At 41.8% G+C, this 21,675-nt stretch overlaps 1 protein-coding gene across 6 annotated transcripts in view; it reads left to right on the top strand.

Annotated features, from left to right (window-relative positions):
- The window catches only part of LOC117235250, a 305,200-nt gene that overhangs the window by 8,965 nt on the left and 274,560 nt on the right, over window positions 1-21,675 (top strand). For 3 of the 6 annotated variants that reach the window (XM_033497115.1, XM_033497114.1, XM_033497113.1), the window contains exon 1: window positions 14,957-15,067. The exons of 2 other annotated variants lie outside the window; for them this stretch is intronic. In XM_033497115.1, coding sequence (XP_033353006.1) covers window positions 14,972-15,067 — 96 coding nt within the window. In that variant the 5' untranslated portion in view covers window positions 14,957-14,971. Of the gene's footprint in view, window positions 1-13,340; window positions 14,898-14,956; window positions 15,068-21,675 lie in introns of those variants that run through there. One more of the 6 variants, XM_033497117.1, reaches the window with a different exon arrangement.

Raw genomic sequence — 21,675 nt, 5'->3', positions numbered from 1 at the left:
CGAGCCGCGCGCTGCCAATGTCGGAGGATAATTGATGATAGTTGCTTAGCAGTCGACGACGACGCACAAAAGATTCCCGGGCTCCTTCTCTCCCCTGGCCGCGGCTACGTATAAAAATTTAAATTAGTACGATAAAAGAGCATTCAGTTACGTGTTCTCCCTTTCTTTCTCTCTTCGTGCTCTCGAATACCAGCCGGGCCAAGGTACGTTATTGTTCCAATGAATTATGTTACCGGCCACGCTTTGTAATGAGTTCGAAGAGAGCTGAAGGGGTGTGAAGCGGACGCGAGTGCTCGAAGGCTCGTTTTCTCGATAGAAGGCTATGTTTAGACTGTTTCAATAAGATTGATGGAGTTAGATCTTTTTCCTGTTGCTCTCTGTATAATTATATCGTTAATTGATTCATAGATACGGATAGATGTTTGGAGTTACACGTATTTGAGCAAGACAAACGTTTTTAGAGATTTACATGGTTTTTGTAATTTATCTCCGTGAAGATAGGACAACCTTGTTAGCTCACTTTGAAATTAATCTTTCTAGACCTAATTTCACGTCTGTGATAACTAACACGACTTTGTATTATTCTACGGGTGACATAAGATTCTGTGTTCTCTGCTTCGAAAACATTGAGATATGATTTTAAACCGTAGTCTTCTGACATTTCTCTAACAAGATAAGAACAACGAACACTCGATAACAAAGTTATTTCGGTTTATTCACGCCTCGATAAATAAATATCACAAAGGAACTAGCAAAATATGACTCGTAACTTCTATCCATTTGGAAAATCGAAGATGGTATTTATCTTACTTCCTTTACTCAAGATAGCGGAGCGTAAATTCGGTCACAACGAGAAAGGAATAAATCCGCCCGGTAAATAAAAGATCTACCGATAAACTACCGAAACTTGTGTATTGTTATCGGATTATTTGTCAGTTAGACCGCGCGCTATTTTTCACTTGCGCAACGCGTAGTTTGAGTATACGCGCGAAGATCGACAAATTTTGAATGTGCGGCGCGTTCGTCTCTCGCGCATCTATCCGCGCAGGCGCGCGCATTCGCGCGTTTCAATTTAATTCGCGCGCTTGGCGCGCCAACGCGAATGAAAGTGACTCACGCAATCGTCCGTTCGGTTGCGGTTTTTTACGGTGTGCCGTTAATTATATCGTTCACGCAATACGTTGCAGAAATACATGCAATTAATTTGCTATCGTGAGATCGTATTTAGGTAGAAGATTCAAGAATTTAGACAGGAAACTTCTTGGGATAGAGGTGTATAGAAGCTTAGTAAGATCAAGTGTGATTCGTGAGACAGAGCTTCGATATTTTTTGTAGGTTTTCTTTTGATATTTTTATATGATTATTACTATTTTTTACTAACATCAGAGCTACTTAACTAGTCAAAATTACTGGTATCAAACATGAGAAATGTGCAAGGATTTTTAATATTTACGTTACTTCTATTAACTTATATCGCTTCAGTTTTAGCCAACTATTATAACATAAAGAGACAATAGCGTGTTTTAGTTGGAAATTATTTTTGGAGAGATTTAGAGCAATAAACTCTACATTTTATCGTATATTTCCATTCATTAATAACGTTAATAGATGAAAGTATTCTTACATGTACGAAAGAATTTAGGTAATTGAAATATTCAAATTTCATTTTCCCCCATTTGGTTGGTATACGGTTCGTGCATCGAACACTCAGCGAGCACTTTCAGTTCTGCTCCGCGAGGCGACGGTGTAATTACTCGGACTTTCTGTTGCACGCGTACCGAATCCCCCATCTGCATACAAACTACGCCGGCATCCACCTTGATTAATATTAATTTTTCCACAATGGATTTTGTCGCGACGAGAGCGTGAGACAGTTCCTGTTTCGTTATTTGCTTTACGCGTTTGATAGCCGTGAAATTCATGCTACGATTTCCTCGTTTTCGTCGCTGGAGATGTCTCGTTCGTACGATCAGAATGAGGCTTCTTTCACCATTGAGAAGATCGGCGGAAGAGCTCGACGTTCGAGATACGTTGAACCTAACGACTACAAGGGTGAGAAAATTCTCTTCGTTGTCACGCATTCGTATCCTATATCAATAAATAAATTCATCGGAAGTAAAAATTCGCTGCATCTACAGTGCACCGTGAGATTTTTAAACGTTTATGCACAAAGATCGCTTGTTAGTCAATACGACTATCGAAGAAACGTTTACCAGCCTCGTTATCATCCTTACGTGAAAGATCGAAGATTTACGAGTTTGTTCGAAGGTGATCACAAATTCCGCGTGAGAATCGAAACCAGGCCAACCGCAGAGGTATTTACCGTTTTTCAGCAACGTCGATGTTCCATGTGTCGGGAACCGTAAACTAAGTAGACCAGCGAGGATGCACCGGAGCATTATCGATTGTCCGGAAGTTATTGCGTAAAGTCAGGAGGCGGCAAGTTCGTAACGTGATTTCCTAGCGGGACAAGAGCTTTTGCGAAAGTCTCGACGATTGTGTTGGAGCGAGGGGTTGTTTTCGTGGAAAAATGCACGAGTTCCATCGATCACTTAACGATAACTAATATTGTCCGAACGTCTCTTCCGGCATAGTGATCCTATCGTGCGGTAAAACACGAGAACACCGCCACTTTTGAATAATTATTACATCCGTAGCGGGGTAACGTAACGGTCTATCGCTTTCACTAAGAGATTCGTGTATAAACGTTGGGCGAGGTCAGTCTAGTACGTCGTCCATGATTGATCGGTATTAAATTTGTATTTGTGTTCCACCGCGGGCAAACTAGATGATAATAGCTGTAAACATCTCAGCTTCTATCTTCGATCTGGATGTTGACCTTTCCCGCGATGTGAAACGTGGCTCCGCCGATTGTATGCTCGCTAGACACGATGTACAGGCTATTCGGAATATGTGTAGTGAAATATTAGATGTTTCAGACTCGTTGCATTCGAAACGAGGAATAATAATCACGAGTCACTCGTGATTGAACCATTCAAAGAGCGATTTTTTTTGAGTCACTTAAGCAATGGGATTAGCCATGACTTTGATAAGTTCGATGTTATCCTTGATTTTAATAATTCCAATAACTTTGAAGATCTCGATGGACTGACACAGCTATTGATAACTTTAATGATTTCAATGTAGTCCGTAATCAGTCAAGATAGGCACGTAATTGTCAGTGGATCGCGCCAGGCACGGCTAAGTCTTTTAAGAGTCAGGATAAACGAATGCCGTATCGTTTCAGCGTAGGGACATCGTACGGTGAAGAAGCGCGCACGAGATTCGTATCTTTATTTATAATGTTATTAGAGTCGGCGTTCACACGAGTAACTGTACAGAGAGTCGTGGCACCGGCGATAAATTGAAACACTTCGTTCCTTAGTTGGCTTCTGTGTACATACATCGCGCGACGTTCCACCGTAAAGTATCAAGAGTCGCTTGGTATCTACTCGTTTGATTACAATCTTTGTTCCCCTCGTGGGATCAGCTACCACGCGACTACCTCTGTTTTCGGTGTAAGCTCCGTAAAATATAGGAGGGTGCGAGCCAATTGTAACCTGAAATTTATTTAACCTTCGATTGATAACGCCGCCATGGTGTGTGTATCCACTTTGTCCTCTTTCTTTTTTTCGTTTAACGCAACAATAAGGATTGCTAGATTCCTCGTACGAAGGATCCTCGGGCAAATATTACAGATTTAATTTCAAGCGAATTAATGGCTGCTAATGAACGAAATGGAGGAGGAAACGCGAGGATACACATACCGGTAAAGGTCAGGCAATAAATACCGACTCATTAGCCGACAAGAAAGCGCAGCAGCCGCGAGAGACTCTCTTCGGTGAACGGAACGAGCGTTTGTGTCTCCGCGTTTCCCGCTTCCGGTTGCTCGTATTTTTCGTCGTTAACGCGGTTCGTTACTCTTGTCCCCCCTTCTTATCTCCATTTTTCTTACTTTTTTGTCTGCTCTTTAAAGCATCTAATCCGTTCCGTCTTTCACGTCGCGCGATCCACGTCGTCGCACTAAATCAATCAGATGATAAACAGTGATAGCATATCGGAACAATGTACAATAGAGGTTTCTCGCCTATTGTTACGAATTATCGGCACTGATCGTTCGTTTCTTTAATAAGCACGCCTTTTGTTTAACGCGTATCGCGTGGCCCTGCCTTTCTTCCCTTCTCTCTCACCCTCTTACGCTCTCGCTCTTTCCCTCTTTCTCTCTTTCTCCACGTGTTTCGATACGCTTTCCGCAAATACGGAAACAGACTGAAATGGAACTCGTAGAAATTCTTCCTGCTTGTCGCTGATACCGCGGCGCAACAACGCGACGATACAATGAATGGCGAGCCACGGTTATGGTGAGATTTATCGCGGCCAGGAAGAGTTTACCTACATAATTATTTATCCGGTTCGATAGGAGGTTTCGATAAATGGCACAAGTCTTTGTTCGACGCGTGCAACGTGAAAAAATACACGCCTCTCGTCGCCTGGCCAATTAATATTCGATAATAACGGTGGTTGTTAATTGAAGGGGGGTGAAGCGTGCAATTACGCTACGATTAAAGCGCAAGGACGACACGTAATGTGTTGGCTGTTGTTCGAGTCGATTATCGATCGTTCGTTTGCAAATATACCTCGAGATAAGGGTAAAATTGTAATTGAGCGCTCAAAACGCGTACGAAACTTTCACCTTCGCGATCTGGCTGCTGATCGTGAATCGTGTAAGTCGATAACGATCGCTGGTTGGGTAATTTTAGTGGAATGCGTTCCGGTAAACAATGGTTGAATCAAATGCTTAGTCTCGGTTTTATAAGACTGACGGAGAATGATGATTCACTGGCATTGAAACTGAACTATTTTACTTTTGGAATTTAGGAAAAACGTGGTGTTGAATTGTTCAGATATGGTCCTCTTCTAAGGAATCTGAAGTCTGTAGGAAGTATATTTTAAGATTGTTTCGTTCCTAATACCAGCTTTATTTGATGTTTGCGAAATGGTGTTTAAATATTAACGCTGACTGTTATCGAGACTTAATTCATGCATATATAAAGATCAATCTACAATCATAAAATATTTCACGTAATCTGATTTCAAATAGAGATCTAATGGCAAATAGAGACCTAATGGAAAATAGATAGCGTAAAACCGAGTGGTCTCAATTCAAGGAACACATATAAGCGAAAGTGGAAATAACATTAACAAACTATGAATAACATTACGTAGCAACTATTGTTCCTTTCAAGTCGAGTAAAATAACTGGTTTTGCGTTAGTAAGTTGGTTTCAAGCTATTTGAATACAAGCGACTTGTAGTCGAGTGACCTGACTAACGAGGACGAGCATAGAAACTTGAAAGGATATTTCAACTTAAATGACAAGTTCACGCTGGTCAGATGGTTTCAAGTCGCTTGAATCCAGGTAACTTAACGTCTCATTCTGGTTATTTTAATTAATTACACCTGAATTTATCTCTCTAAATTATTACGCTCTTATGAAACGCTATTCTTGTTATAAATTTAAAGAACGCTCGTTGAACAGCGAAAAGATTAACAAAAATAACTTTTTTTTTCATTAATCGCGTTTCTGCATTCCAAACGAAGCATGTTCAGGACAAGAACGCTACAAGCTATTAAATTTTTTTCTTACGTAATCATCGAACGCAAGCTTAGCTGGACAGTTACAGCATCTGGTAACGACTGATTTATTCGACGTTCCTCGAATTTCTTCGTGTCACGCGCTTCTAATTAGATTCGCAATTACCCAGGTATTAATTCGAAAGCTCTTTAGATCGGGGCGATATCTGGTGCTCGGTTAGCCGCGGTCGCGTTCCCCGCAAGATCATCCTCGTTAGACGATTATCCGTTTAGTGGAGCGGATCCTGACTCGCTATCGATGAATTATGCATTTCCGTCGCATTGTTACGCGGCCAGTGGCATTTTAATCGAGAATTAGATTCCGATGTTACGATTCTTAGTATGAGTTTAATTTTCATTCCATCCGTTCCCACCTTCCAAGTTGAAAGAACTACCATATGATGGCGATGACAAGATCGGATAATTATGATCGATGGTGTGTGAATCGCATTCTTTCTTTATCTATCGTCTCACAATGCTTCTTGAATATTCGTTTCATATGGAAAAACGTTCGATGTTTTGTAAAAAAATTCTTAGATAAAGCGAACATAACGACTTATGTTTTCACGTGTTTAATCGTGAAGTGATATTACAATTAGGAAATTAAGAAAAATACTTATTCTCTTATGATCTTTCTGATCTGTATACATCTGTTTATTTTCACGGTATCGCTTCGATTATAATCATCGATGTACAATACATGTAATTATGCATGACAAGTTGTTAGGTAGTTGATGACAGTTCTAGAACTAAGAGGGAAATTATAACAACGTTTATATGGTCTAAAGTTCTTCGATCTAACAATAGCAGTTACAGATTAATAAACGATGTACGCTAAGCGGGATAGGTTATTGTTATCGTTGAATGATTTCCTAGGTGCAATAGATCACGATTACCACGAAGCTACTTAGCATTCGAACATAGTACCGTCGATTCACTCTTTGAAAGGTTCGTATCATCGTATTCATATTTGAATCACGAACGATCATTATAAAGCGTGATCTCTATCTAGCATTTCGATGTGTACTTCCGTCTTCAAAAGGAAGAGCCCGGAGGTTTCTCAGAATAAACCGTTGCGATTAATCATCGCTGGTTAAACAATGACGCGCCTAATGTAACGAATTCCAAGTTCGTCGAGTCGAATTATACGATTCCTTTCTACCATTAATTCGAGAGCAACGCTTTAATCGCCACCTAAACCCGATCATGGCGCTTACGAGCCTGCGAACCGCTCTTTGATTCTCGCATCATTCGCTGAAACAACGATTTTTCCCATTATTCCCTGCCTTGAGAAACTTCAGCCTGCCGCAAATCGTATCTCTCATACCGATCTACGACTCGGTCGCTGGAAAAATGTTCCAGGTAGATCGTGTTGCATTTTCTCGATGCAGTGGAAACTTCGTGACATGAAACTAGTTTACTTCTGTTTTCTGCAGCGAAGTCGAAACTAGAGATATATACTGGATCACGAAACTATTTGAACGCTTACCATAGAAAACTTGTACGTATTACATAAAATATTTTGAAGCATTTAGTAAACCTCGACATTTACTGGGACCGAGACACGAGACCTTAATTTTTTATTACATATATGCCTGCGATAAATATCCTCCGACTTGTACGTACATTTTCACATTAGTTCCAAGTTTCAACAATATAGTCATGAAATTTCAGAATGTTTTATACAAAAATCACACAATACACGCGTCACAGTTTTCGAAGATAGGTATTAAAATAGTTTCGCGAGCTATTGTATTGTACTATAAATCCCAGTTAATCTTACAATTTTCAAGATACCTTTAATTAACTCTTCAAAGTTCTTCGAGCAACACGGAAACGCTTATCGGTTGTTTTTGTTGCAAAGGATAATTAACTTCTTTGCTGGCGCGGAGAGAACCAGCCAAGCTATCGATCGAACGACAATTACAAAAACGTCGATAAAACTTTATAATGAAATTTATCGGTCGCGTATTTTCTTCTCACCTGGCGTGCGCAACATTGTGCCTCTTAAATCAGCCGGAAAGAAGACGAACCGTGGTAAGAGAGTACGCATTACGTTGGCTGACGCGAATCAATTGCGAAAGAAGCTTCCTCGCCTCATTAAGATCCTCGACGCAGTCAAACGTGCGCGCGACCGCCCAGCCACAATAGCACGTGCAAACGAACGCTTCATGTTGCCAATGGAACTCGCTTCGAGAACTCTCTACTATGGCGAACAATGTTTTTCTACTGTGTTTTTATCCTCCGTGTACGGGGAATCAATGGATGATCGAACTAAAGTCATTACGATTAAATCGGATTAAAATAACGTTTGCATGTTTCCACGAACAAATCTTTGAGAGAACTTCAAATCTATGAATTGTTTGCAGCGTTGATTTAACGACAGATAGAGAGTAATTACTTAAATTCCTTGTTTCGTGATAACAATTATGCGTTTGATTTTCAAATCCCTCAACGTATATTGAAATTTCCTTCGAGTCGTTTCCAAAGTTGTCTTAAATCACTCTTCGTTAGGACTCGGAATATTCAAAGTATCTAAGGTTGTAGCGTTCCTAATCTGAAATCTTCGTACTCGAGAGCGAATTATATAAGCAAATTATAACGAGCCTCGTTTTTCACGCATCACGCTCATTGCTAGTCGCGTGCTATTTTAATCCCTCGGTGCATGATCTAACCATTTATTGGAAACGCGTTATCGAATCTATGTATGTATATCGTAGAGTGTTTCTAACGTTAAATATCATATGTTGAGAAATTAAGTAAATGAAAGAAAGTGCATGTTCTTTCTTCCTGAAATTATAAAAAGATATCCGTGTTGAAAAGGCTGACATAAATTACTACGACTACACGATGATTTAATCTAAGCGTAACTTTAAAGATGAGATTAGTAGTAGTTCTGTTTATAGATACGATCGTGCTTAGTATCATTGCATCGATCAAACATCTCTTCCTAATAAGTCTCCGATTGAAATTTTGTTTGCCCACATGTCCGTATCTCTGTCGATTCTGTTGTTGCAACTGTTCGAAACGTGATTATATATCACGATCGCTGACCAATTTTACAATCATCCTATATCATGACTTTGACATAACCTAACATCGAGTAAATTAAGTAATCGAACAAGGCCCAACGAGGGATGAATCTAAAACGGTTCATCGAACAAACTCTGGTATAAGAAAGAAGATTGAAGATGGTTGGAGCGGATGCCAGGATCGTATCATCGACGCCTGGTATCGATATTTCCTGCTCTCGCTGCATTGATCTACAGAGTAGAAAGATTAAAAGGAAGAAGAAAGGCTTGGTAGTTGAAGGCGGGTTCTCTTTCTCTTTGCTCTCGTATATTTAGAGCAACGAAGAAGTGGGATTCGCACTTAGAGCGTCTGACAATTTGATTGCTATCCGGCAGCGATATCGCAACATCGTCGAACCAGGACAGTCGAGTACACCGGCGATTTATCTTGATTTACACGTGATCGTGATGCCGGTTACCCCGTAATTGAATCATAGCGCTTCGGCTCGGCCGTGCACATTCTTTACCAAGAGCGAGTCGACTCGTGGCGATTCCCGGTCGCGATTCATCGCTCACGCGCTCTCCCCTCTTGCGCCTGTAATTTGCGGTTTTGGAGACAAGACGTACTGCTGAACTCGTTTCCCGAGCAAGCACACCTTATTACGTGAATATGGGTTAACTGAACGATGACACGTTATTTTGGACAGAAAGTTTCGAGTCGCTGGTGTTTAGAATTGTCGGGTAAAAATTAGCAATTGACGGTTAACGAATATACCAGGTGCGAGACTTAAAAGCGAGTCTCTAGTCATCCTACGCGGTCTCGCCTCGACCCACGTTGTCCCACGAGTGTAACGCGAACCAATAATCGTGAGAACAATCAATTATCGTATTTAATAGGTAAGAAGAATAAGAATAGGGAAATCTTAATCTTTCTATTATTAAGACTTAATAATATACGATAATATACAATGCCTATTTAAAGTCGATATTACAAGAGTAAGCGAGTAAAAAAAATTTTTTTTTTATCTGTACACACGTTACAAAGGTTCGGGTGGGAACGAGGTCGTGCGTTGTCTCGAATGTTTTTGTATCGCATAGAAAGTGACATTTTTGCGAGGTTAAATTCACTGGTAAAAATCGTTTGCCCCTTATGTATTTTATAATTTAGCAATTTTCACGACCAATCGTGGTTCAGTGATCGATGCGAGAAATTGGGTTTTTAATTGACGACGAACGCGCGATTTCGTACAGGGGAAGTTGGAAGAGACGAGCTAATAGTACACGGTGCGCCCGATTTGCATACAAATTTGCAATGACTTTCTCGTTGGCGGTGATATTCGAGGATCCCCTGTTGATCTATCACGATCCCGACTGCATTGTTGATGAAACGCGGAAGAGGTTGCCTTGGTGCTGACTTCTCCTGATAGATGGCGCCAGTCTATCCACCCATCAAACTTGCATATCGCGATTTTTTGCTCATTCTCCCGCCATATCCGTGCCGAATAACGGTGATCGAACTTTGTCGCACTTTCCAGCCACGATTAATAATTTGGAATTTTTAATATCGGTGACACAGTTTCGTTTTTCCTTAAAGGAGTCTGTGATGGTACCACGATTGTGCTCTTCGAGTTTTACAGATTAAGTACCTTGCAATTGCAGTACCATGTCTTCGTCTTCAGAAAAATAGATTTTCTTATCGTCCTTGCCTTTAAAAATTGGAATTATAGAATTTTACATCAATGTTTTGATCGATTACACGGACAAAGGAATTTTAAGAAAGTAATGAAAGGCGTTGATTATTTTTTTTAAATAGTTGGAAATTTTCAATTATACAGGGTGGTTGATAACTGGTGGTACAAGCGGAAAGGGGGTGATTCTACGCGAAAAAAGAAGTCGAAAGTATAGAATACAAATTTTTCGTTCGAGGCTTTGTTTTCGAGAAAATCGACTTTGAATTTTCGCTCGGTACGCGTGCGGTACGTTATAACGTATCTCACTGTAGATCGTTGTCTCGATGGAAAAATTAAAACAAAAAATTAAAAAAGAAAATTTTTATTCTATAATTTCGATTTCTTTTTTCGCGTACAATCACCCCCTTTCCGCTTGTACCACCAGTTACCAACCACCCTGTATAATTGAAATTTCGTTGTTGATCAGAATTAGTACGATGCCATATAATACCCGGAACATCGTATCTCTGCATTTTTTCACCAGAGGAAGAAGGTACAGTTAGAAACGCATTTATCTAAGCTGCATTGATAAAACAAAACGTGAATCGACTAACAAGAGCTCAAAAGGTTTCTCTTCCGTGGCGAGTTCGAAAAATATCAGGTTCAATCTGTATTCTGCGTGAAATTCATCTGTAAAATTGATCATCGACGAAATGTATGAACCGTCAGCGTGGTTTCGTTACGAGGATCTCTATCGTAAGATTTATCGTTGAAAATCATAATCGTATAATATTAAAGGATCCCCGGTGGAAGTGAAAACAGATGAAGTTTCGTCCCGTGATATGTAGGATTTTCACTTCGTCGGCCGCGAACGATCACGCGAAGCAATTCGCGTGAGATGAAAGTACGCGAGGAACGAGTGGCCGCGGTGGATTTGCAAGATAAGCGCGGCGAACGAGCCACCCGATAAATTTCGCTCGGCTTTGTTGGACAACGAGGTCTCGACGTTTAAAATGAGGAAAAAAAGAAAAAAAAACGTAGTAGGAGGAGTAAAAAGTTGTTGCTGTTAGGGGAATTGAATACGTTTATACCGTTCTCCGTTTGACTGTAAATGTTTACGACTTCATGAAAGGTTTAAAGATGTAAAAATAGGGAAAATTCGTGTGACATATAAAATTGTTTTTTCTTTATCCAGTCGGAAGAAGATAATTATGCGCATATTTTCATTACATTGGTTTAATTGTATGTTTCGACGAACGTAAGAGATCAACGTCAGATTTCGGTCGGAAGTTCTCTGCGAATTAATCTCCATTCTTGCAACGCGATTCGGAGCAAGTTGCCGGAATGGCTTTCGAGAGCACGAATGGGACCGGTGCACGCGATTCTACGTAGAAATTAAATTCGACGTTGCGATTGAAATAAGAATTAACTGTTATGATTCCGGGAGAACAGACGTGACTGGAGGCAGTCACGACGCTCTTTCAACTTCGATACCTGGGGCTTCTCTCGGGACTTCCGAGTTTGGGGAATGAATTGGAACTCGGATCATTGGATGGAAATGATCCGAGAAGAATTTTTGCTTGTAATTTTTTGGATCGTCTAAAAATAGATAAAGAATTAGCCAGTATAAACATATATACATAACATATTAAATAATTAAATGCAAGTACGTAACAAAGTTAAACCATTATCGGTTCACAATTCGTATCGTATAATATCGTATACCTGACAATATTTATCTTACAGCACTCTTGAATATTCTTGTAATTATTTTTGTCTCGTGTATAATACATGAAGCTTAAAAAGCTTTCTGATTTTAAAGAAACAATGCCTACCTTTAAACATCTACAATTTACCTATCATGCAACGATGGAGATTTCGCGACGAAGATTGACGACCACGGTACGACTCGATAGCGGATGAAAGAGTCATTCGATTGATCGAGTACTGGATGACGAGACGAAAGAGACGATCCAATGAGAGGCGACCTCTCGGTATCTTGCCCTCGCGATTCAACAAAGAAGATGACTGCGACGACATTAAAGACCGTGATTTCATAGTCACGCGAGCAGTCACGAGTGGAAGAGTCGTAACCTCTGTGTTCGCCGATGACAATCGTCGCTTTAAATCCGACAAAACGTATTTTCCTCGCCGATATACAAGCCAGATATAACCAGGCACGGTGAACGTACAATGCGCCATTAAACCGTAAAATTCTCGTCGACATTGATAAATAATTTCGTAGCCTTTCCCCGATGCTTCATGCCGTGGGAAAGCGCATTACACCGATTCTCTTTACGTCCATTTCTATGCTTCCTCCGCTTTTCCATCGCGCTTGGTTACCTTGCCACGGATTTGCGAAATTATTTCGTTTTACAAATTGGAAGCTGCGAAAGTGTCAAGGTTTTTTATCATCGTGCAAATTGATTTTCAATCGAGAAAGTTGCCGGTAGTAATTATCGAATTTATTTTTGTAGACTCGCTTTTTTCCTTTTCTCATTCCACTGAAACGAAAACGGATATAAAAGGAATGTTTTAAGTCAACGCTCGAGAACAATTTGGAACATTTAAATTATTATTGACACTTGGTATTAAAATAAACGAAGCGATAAGGACAAAAATAATAGTATACGTCTTTAAAAAATTTCCTGAATCACACACAAGCACTGGAACATTGAAATACGTTAAGTAATGAAAAAAAAGAGCAGAAAATATCAAATTCCCAAACTCTGTGCGTGCAGCCAAATCCTTTTCAACGACCCCAGATCCAAAATACACTCAGACCAACTCCAAGAATTACCCCAAACTCTCTCGTCATTTAAAAATTCTTCTCGTCCCGTCAACAAATCACTCAACGCGCACGATAGACACACACCGCGTAAACTACCCATAATAAATCTCGACGGTGGACCTCTACCGTAGCACGTTACTTTCATTGAGCTAGTAGCTGGCGTAGAGTCGATGGCAGAGAGAGGACGGTGTTCGATTATCCCCGCGTTGACGGGAGGACCGCGTTCATCACGCATGCCCGTGTAGCGCGCAGAGCCCCGGCACGTCGACGTCGGCTCCGTGGAAACGGCAGATATTTTGACAGTACGCCGCCCTGCATCCTCCGCTCGGTGCCACCCTCGTCGTCACTCCTCTCTCGCGCCCCACTGAACTTTCCGATTCTTCATCTCGCGACAAAGACAAGGAACATCCGGTGCAAAGGTCGAAAGATAGGAGTTTGTGTCGATGGCGTTGTACCATAGCGCCACTTTCGGAATCAGGTCAGTCGATAGACGTCGAGGCGAGTTTCGCGAGAGTGTTAGTGCGCTCGTGTGCTCGTAGAATGAATGTTCTGGTGGCCTCCAGGGGCGGAGGAGGGCCCAGAGATTTACGTGGATCGGCGAACGAAAGTCGTGTCACGAGACATCGCGTCGTAGAGGTTTGGTCATCGGCGAGGGATGGAAAGATGGCACGCGAGCTCGTCGGCTGCACGAGCGATGCGAGGGTGCGGGAATCGTCGCGTTGATCATTCCGCCGCCGTGTTCATCGATCGCCCGCGATAAAAGCCGAATACCGGTGTCACGGTGCTCGAGGCGTGTGAAACAGTGACAAAAGCAGCGAGGTGGCCCTCGATGCGTCCTTCGTACGTCTTAATTATGTTTCGAATGTGTCGTCGTGTTTAAGTAGCGTGATGAATGCTTCGTTATGAATACCACGTCCGGTGGTGGGATTTTCGCGATTCTCCATCGTGAAGGAGTGACGTGTAAACGCTGTCGGTCGAACGTCTCGCAAAGGATCGGTGAAACGATATTATTAACGAAACAGGAGAAGGGGAATGATACTCGAGGGAAAAAATGATGCTCTTAACGCGAGTCTGTTAGAAGACTGTTTCGTGCATCGTTGATTCGTTGATGGTCAGTGGTGGAACGAAAGAAAGAAAAAGACAAGGAGGAGGGAGAAGAAAGGAGCGAGAGTATAAGAAAAGGAAAAATCAGTAGACCTTGGCGGCGAATCTCTCGGCGTTAAACCGTTCTCTCGAGCGGGTCTGGACGGATCCCGCGTTGTTCGCGTGTATTCCAAGTGGGCGGATGCCGCTGTCCATACCAAGGACACGTATCCTCGGGCGCGAGACCGCAGAACAATGAGGATTTCAACGTGGAGGCTCGCGAGGATGCCGTGTCGGGAATGCAGAGTCCATAGCGTCTCGTGTCGGTCGTGTCTTTCCTCGTCGTCGGCGTCGTCGTTCCCGTCAACAAGACGCGTCAACCAAACCTAGCTTGGTCTTCGTTCCACGACGACGAAGAAGGACGAGGCGACCACGAGGACGCTGTCTCGTGTGTACTCGTGTTGTGTGTGCGTGTATGCCCCGTGTGTTGCAGCGGCGTGGGAATAAATCGACCACCTAAGCCAGGGTGACACGAGCGTAGAGGTACGAAGAGAGGAAGAAAGGAAGAAAGAAAGAGAGTGAGAGAGAGAGAGAGAAACAGAGAACGAAGACGAAAGGAGTCGCGGGAGGACGAAGCACGATAAAAGAGAGGCTAACGAGGCGAACAGGATGAGTCACTTCGACTGGAAGCTGCTGCGCCGGAAGAAGGTACACACACAGCCTGTCTTCGCGACGCGAACACACTTTCCGTGTGCTCCTATTCCGAACTCTTGACCCCTCGCATGCTCCGTCACCGTTACTCGACTTATCGACCTGTGGAAAAATTAGCACGGGGGTGGATCCTGTACGAACGATGGGACGATGCGAGTAGCGGCCAGGTAAATGGATGATGCCCATAATAAAGGCGTTGCTCCGACCGTTACCATCCATTTGTCAATGGTCGCGACCGAGTCGTTGACGTAGTCCGCCTCGTCCGTTGTCGTTCTGGCTTCCCCCTCTGCTACAGGAGATGGAGATAGCGCTACTGACAGATGGACGATCCTGCTGCAATTTCCTGTAAATGCCATTTTATCGATGGGTCGGTGAACGGAACCATGAAATTGCTACTTTTTCGGCCAGTATTTTGACGAGGGAGGGTCTGCAGTGGATTTAGGGTGGAGGGTTAATCGGAGCTCGATAATTAACGAAGAACTCTCTTCCTGTTCTTCGAATGGGATCCTTTTTTCCAATTTCCTCCACTATCCGTGTTTCTTCGTCAAATACAGAAACCAGGAATAAGAAAACATCCAAAGCATCGATTGCGACTTGTTTTGGAAGCTTGAAAAAATAGTCTCTGGAATTATTCAAGGGCTGGGAGGACAACGCTTTCTGTATATTGACTTTGCTGTACAATTTATATCTTCGTTCTTCTTTCTCAAACACGGAAATCACGATTAAGCAAACATCTCCTAAACTGTCGCATCCTCTAGAAAGTAGTTATATGCACAGCTATAAGACTATTTAGCGATGTAGGTACCACTTGGCCCAGTTACTTCTCAGTTTTGCTACGCTGTTTGTACACGTTCTTCAACGTTGTAATTCAAGGTTCTTCCGTGCAACTGCAGTCGGTACTTTCATCGAGGCATTGCTGGCTCTAGGGTTCCGCGAGGACAACCAGAGTTAATGGGAATTTCGAGTCAACCGCGCGAACCAGAGCGATCGTGCGCGAGAAACGGAGGCGTGCTTTCTCCGTCGACGGTCGATACCAGAACAAACCGTAGAAAAACCGATGCTTCCGATGAATCTTGGTTAATTAATACCGAATTGCCGCTGGTGGCGCTCCTTTCAGCCTTTCCACGTAAATCTAATATACCCAGCCTCGCGGCGTGTACTGTGTCTTCCATACAGCTTCCATATTCTCCGGGTCCTAGAGTTTCTCCTGAATTCACGATTTGTTGCATAGAGGAGCATAGTTCGATTTATTGATTTTCGATTATCGATTTAGAAGTTAAGTAACTGGTGTGCACCTGATCGAATGACGAGCTTGTAAATCAAGACTTCCCTAAACAATAATTTTCTAAATAATAACATTAACGAATTGACAAGTGAGAAATTGTAGATTATGCACTTCTCTTTTATGATTTTATGTCGAGTAGGATAATCGAATGACTCGTAAATGAATGATCGTTTCGCTATCAAATTTGTTGTAACGTAATATAAGAGCATCTGTTGGTGCTAATAATTTGCAACGTGAGACAGGATTATCGTTGATACGTTGCGCATATCGTGAGGCGTACACGTGCGCGCAAGCACGATCAACGGAGGGACATCTTTCGATCGATCGAGATGTTTCACGTGGATAAGGCGGGCCGCAACTCGCGAGTTAGGTATCGTATCGCGTTGAAAAACTAGCAGAAAAAGTTATATGGAATGATAGGAGGAGCGGGACAGCGTGGCGTGCCTCCAATAATAATCCTGCCGTACAACGTATTATGAAACGCCTTCGTAAATATCATCGAAACAGCCCTATTAGCAAAGTAATGCAAACTTTCCTGCATGAAATTATTGCTCGACACCACCTGGTGAAAGCTACTTACAGCTTAATTCATTTACCTTTGCCAATTATCGCGCAGATGTGCGCCCAAGTTCAGCCATCTCCACGAACGTACGTACGGCTTTAGAGAACATATGGTGCTTGTGTTATGACGACGATCGGCGCATGATATAGTTTGATAACGTCTGATGATTTACAATGGCTACAAAAAGTATCGACACATAGCCTTATTTTGAAAAACAAATTCAAAGGTGAAATTTTGCGTAAATCTTTGATGACTTAAGTTGCGCTCAGAGAGTTAGATATTTTCGTTTCTCTTTCTTTCTTTCTCTCTCTCTCTTTCTCTTTCTAAATCTATTGCATTGAATTTCTGCGGTTTGACGTTGTACGTTGTTCGTTTCACTTGGAGGTTTCTCTATCGAAACAACGTACCATGGAAAAAGTAGCCTACGCAAGGAGTAATAAATCGAATCGCGTCTCTGCTCGCGAACCCTGCGAATCTGAGTAGTGAGAGGACATTATAGCGGCAGCTAAACGATTCCCACGCTCGCAGCCTATCACTTTCTTCATTTTTTGTTTCACCAAGTCCCTGCTTTGTCCTCTGGACACGTCACTTCTAAGTATTCATGTCATCGATCAAACATGCTTTCATGGAAACTTTGTCTTCTTTTAACTTTATTCGAGTACTCTATGTTGCTGCTTAACTTCAGTTCTATTTAATCGAAAATTTTGTTCCTTGTTCCACTTTTCCACTGAGCGTTTCAATCACAAAAAATCGGGCAACAGCGTTTCTTTTTCAAAAATGACAAACAAGATACTTTTATTGTCTCGATTATTTAAACATTCATATATATTCCCAACAGAGACGTTTGTACAGTTACAGTACGCTATAATAACTTCTCGTGCTCGTCGTCGAAAGCATCCTTTCTTTCTGCAATTGCGGCAACGAAACGATATCTCTTCCTTTTTGCTGCCTCGGATCATCGTGTTTCCGGTAAAATAGTTGCGCAGAATACGAGCCGCGGTTATTACATAAACCGTTGTTCCTGTGGCGTAGGTTCGATGGTATCGACACGCGGTTTCTCGTAATGGAAAGAGTTTTAAAACGTTTCGGTATTCAAACCGCGGCGGGCACGGGATCGTGCTGGGAAACACGAACAGCGGACAAATGGAACTAAACGTTCCTTTACGTGCAAGTTGTGAAATATGGAGTCGTCGTCGTGAGTCCTTATCCTTAAACTTTGATTCTATCCCTTTCAAATCTAAAATAAATTAGCTTTAACTGAATTTACAATTTTAGAAAGATCTTTCACATTTGGAAAATGGCAATTATAATTTTTAATTCACGAGAGAAATATCGACCAAGTAAATTTAATTTAAGATAATTTTAACTTCTACTTGTATTTAACGTCACGTTATGGAGAAAAATATCGACGAAGTAAATTTTGTTAAGTACTTGAAACCGTAAACCGCTAGACCGTAAAATTGCGACTTTGAACTTTCGACAACTCGCAATTTCACCGGAACCGAGGAAACTCTGGTAAAGAAAAAAGAGAAGCAATACTTTTAGCTCGTTATTTCTGTCATTCACAGTTCACGTTATATTTTAACGTACCGATAGTCTCGTCATTCGGTTAGAAATGTCACGTACGACATACTTGTACGTAAACTGGGCGATCGATCGGTCTGGTTTTCGTGATGCATCGCACCGATGAGAATCGAATATCGCGTGCGAAACTGTGAACGGAATTTTCCATGACTTTTCGTGACTGTGTCGTTTGCATAGCGTTAAAGTAGGCCAGCAGAAGCGTGCATTGCCTAGCTAGAGGGTAGAAGGAGGGTCGATGCAGTTACAAATCAATAATCGCGTCTGCAGTCGTCTATTTAAGTTTCGTCGGGCACACTTGCACCAGGAATAGCCCCGTGTTGTCGGGGTTAATGATATACGTGTATCGATCACTTTTTTTTCATACGATGTTTTTAAATTATCTAGAAATATTTGGTTTTTCATTTTATAATACGTTATAGTGTTACGCAACGATTATGGACATATAAAGCTAGGAGAAACAAATTATTTGCGCTGAAAAATATAGACATGAGATTTTTTTCAACTTTATGTTAGTTACTGGATAGTTTAAAGGTTAACAATCTTGTAGGTTCGAAGGTATAAAAATCCAAATAAAATTTTGTAAAGAAAGAATAACATTCAAACGATCGATATCTTTCAAGTGCTCGAACACATATATTTAATCCAAAAATCAGACGAAAAGAGCGTCGCTTAATTAGGATTGACAGTACATAGAATTTCAAAGCTACTCTTCTAAATGCAAAATGTGGCTTACGTCTTTTCCTCTGTGGTCTTCATTCGTAAATAATAGCGGATAAGTAGACGTATAAGTAACGCAGACAGTTTTACGATATAAGTGTAGTATCAGTACATGATCGGACTAAGCAATGTTTATAGTGTTAGCAAAATGGTTGAAAGTTGGCAACGTTAGACCACATGTACAAGACGTGTATGTTTACAGTTACGTTGCTATTTAGAATTGAGTTTGATATAGACGTTTATGTGCTTCTTGCTATTCTCCTGATAAGCCAGATAGGCGGATGACCTTTCCTGTGAAATCAAGTACAAGGCAGCTTTTGTTAGAGGTACTGTATGCCCATGTTTCTTCTTACGGTTTTACGATTCCTCCTCCCATTTGGAATAGGTAAATAGCTAAGTTTGAGATAAGATCAAGCAGGATAACTGTCCTGAAAACACTTCTCAGACTTTATCTTTACATTACTACACGCTTTGCATAACCTTTACCTAACTGGATCAAACAATAATTCGTAAATGGAACTTCTTCTTTATAATAGACATATATTCCAGTTATATAAAATCACCACCGATTTTGCAGTTCTCTATATTTTCCAAAACTTTCTATTCGTATTTACAGGCTGTGTTATGCAAGGATAAATCGAAAGAAAAAGAAAAGAGTAAAGTACTTTTCCTTCGTAGCCTTGTTTCCGACGTTGAAATCTCAAACATATCAATTTCGAATTCAATTTTCTCGTAAACGAAACCTTAAACGGGAAAATATTATTCTACTGTTTCCACTTACTTTTATCCATAAAACAACCCCCTGTCCAGTTGTGACACAGCGTATATTCTGGCTCATGCTTCACAGTTAATGAAAGACATTTTCGTGCTAAACTGTATCGAGCATCGGTCCTTGACACAAGAAAAGTCAATTTACTTTTTCGATCGTAATAGTTGCCGCGCGCGCGAGTCGAAATTATTTTAATGGACATTCCTGTTGCGCTTCTCTATGTATTCGCGACATATTTGTCACGGTATACCGATTCTCGCGGCAGCGGGAGTTTAATAACTTTGGAAAAGCGGCAGGAGCGCGTCCAATCTTCGCGCAGACGTACATACGTGAAGGCTCTTGGTAAATTCCCGGGTTTTACGAGCCTCGGCAAATACAGCAGGGAGACGCTTCAATCCGCTTGGTCTAATGGTATTGTCAATACATTTTTTACGAGCTACTACGCCCACTTTTATGAGAACAAATAGCACCGGTGGTACACGCGATCCCTCGATGCTTGTCCTCTTATATGTTTGATTTTTCTCGGTAATCGTGGACACGTCGATCGTTTGTCTATTTTGAAAATGCCAGAGAAAGCTGCGTTCCGCTAACCACCCTGGGAACTGGTCTGCTCGAATCGTAAATTTGCAGACGAACGTTTGAACAGAATGTTTCGAGGAACTTGTTTCTTCGTGTGGAAGAATTGCTAGGATTTTTACGTGTTGTTGATAAAACGTGTTTTATTAAGATATTCAAATTTTTATGTCCCGATGCAAGTTTCATTTAAAAACGTACTAACAACGATTATTTGCCGAACTTGAAACATTTTGTAACGGCGGAAAATCAACAAGGAAAGGAAAACGATCGAAAGGAAGCGAGACCACGAAGCTTACTTCGACGATTCCTGAAAGTAAACTTTCCATTTATTCTTACGATCGAAAAGAATCACGACTTCGGAGTAAACTCAAAGAGAGTCGTCTCTCTACCTCAGAAGCTGCCAGATCTAAGAATTCCATTCCGAGACTCGGCATTCTATTTACTCTTGAAGACTCGATACGACGTGATTTTAACAGCGTAACATCCTTCGAAGGGGAAAAGCAAGTTGTTGGACGGGAGCTCCACCCTCTCCGCAGGGAAGATAGACCAGAGATGCCGTTGACAAGCGATATATTTTACGATTTTCCACCTGCCGCGTGGTCGATAAAGTATCTTATTATAAAGCACGACACGACGCGTCTCCCTCGGCGATGCTGCGTCTACGAGTGTACGAGGATCGAGGATAGTGCCTCTGTCGGTTGCCTATCGCGTCTGCGGGTGGGGCTGAAATCGATTCTGCACCCCTGGTTACCCCCTTGCAGTGGCTGTTGGCCCGCTGAGTCGCTTCGAGGACTGGCAACCCCGTAGCAAAAAGCTCTTTCACCCTCGATGCTGTGCTGCTTTGTGGATCTCAACCCCTTCTGGCTATTTTCTTCGTCCCGCCATGCTCCCCAGCCTCTCCTTGCCCTTGGACCGCACAGGCCAACTCTCTCTCTCTCTCTCTCTCTCGCTCTATCTATCTATCTATCTGTCTCTCTCTCTCTCTCTCTCGCTCTATCTATCTATCTATCTATCTGTCTATCTATCTCTCTCTCTCTCCTCTTTCATCGAGTAGACACAACTTCCGCCCTCGTGAATCCGCCTGTACGCCCGGTGTCGGATGTTTGGGAAACTGGCCTGTCGCGTTCATCATACGAGAGAGTGTTTTATTTCCGCGTTTCTCTTTTATTTTTTTATAGAGAGGGTTACTACCTGTTTCCTGCTTTTTTATTCTCCTCTGGTTGGAGTGGTTGCTTTTTGCTTAAAATGTCTTTTCTTTTTCGATGACGTAGAAAGATGGTTT

Source organism: Bombus vosnesenskii, unplaced genomic scaffold (assembly GCF_011952255.1).
Source record: "Bombus vosnesenskii isolate JDL3184/JDL3185 unplaced genomic scaffold, Bvos_JDL3184-5_v1.1 scf7180000013314, whole genome shotgun sequence".
NCBI lineage: Eukaryota > Metazoa > Arthropoda > Insecta > Hymenoptera > Apidae > Bombus > Bombus vosnesenskii.
Note: the sequence above shows the minus strand (reverse complement) of the source record. Positions and strands in the feature narration are given on the sequence as shown.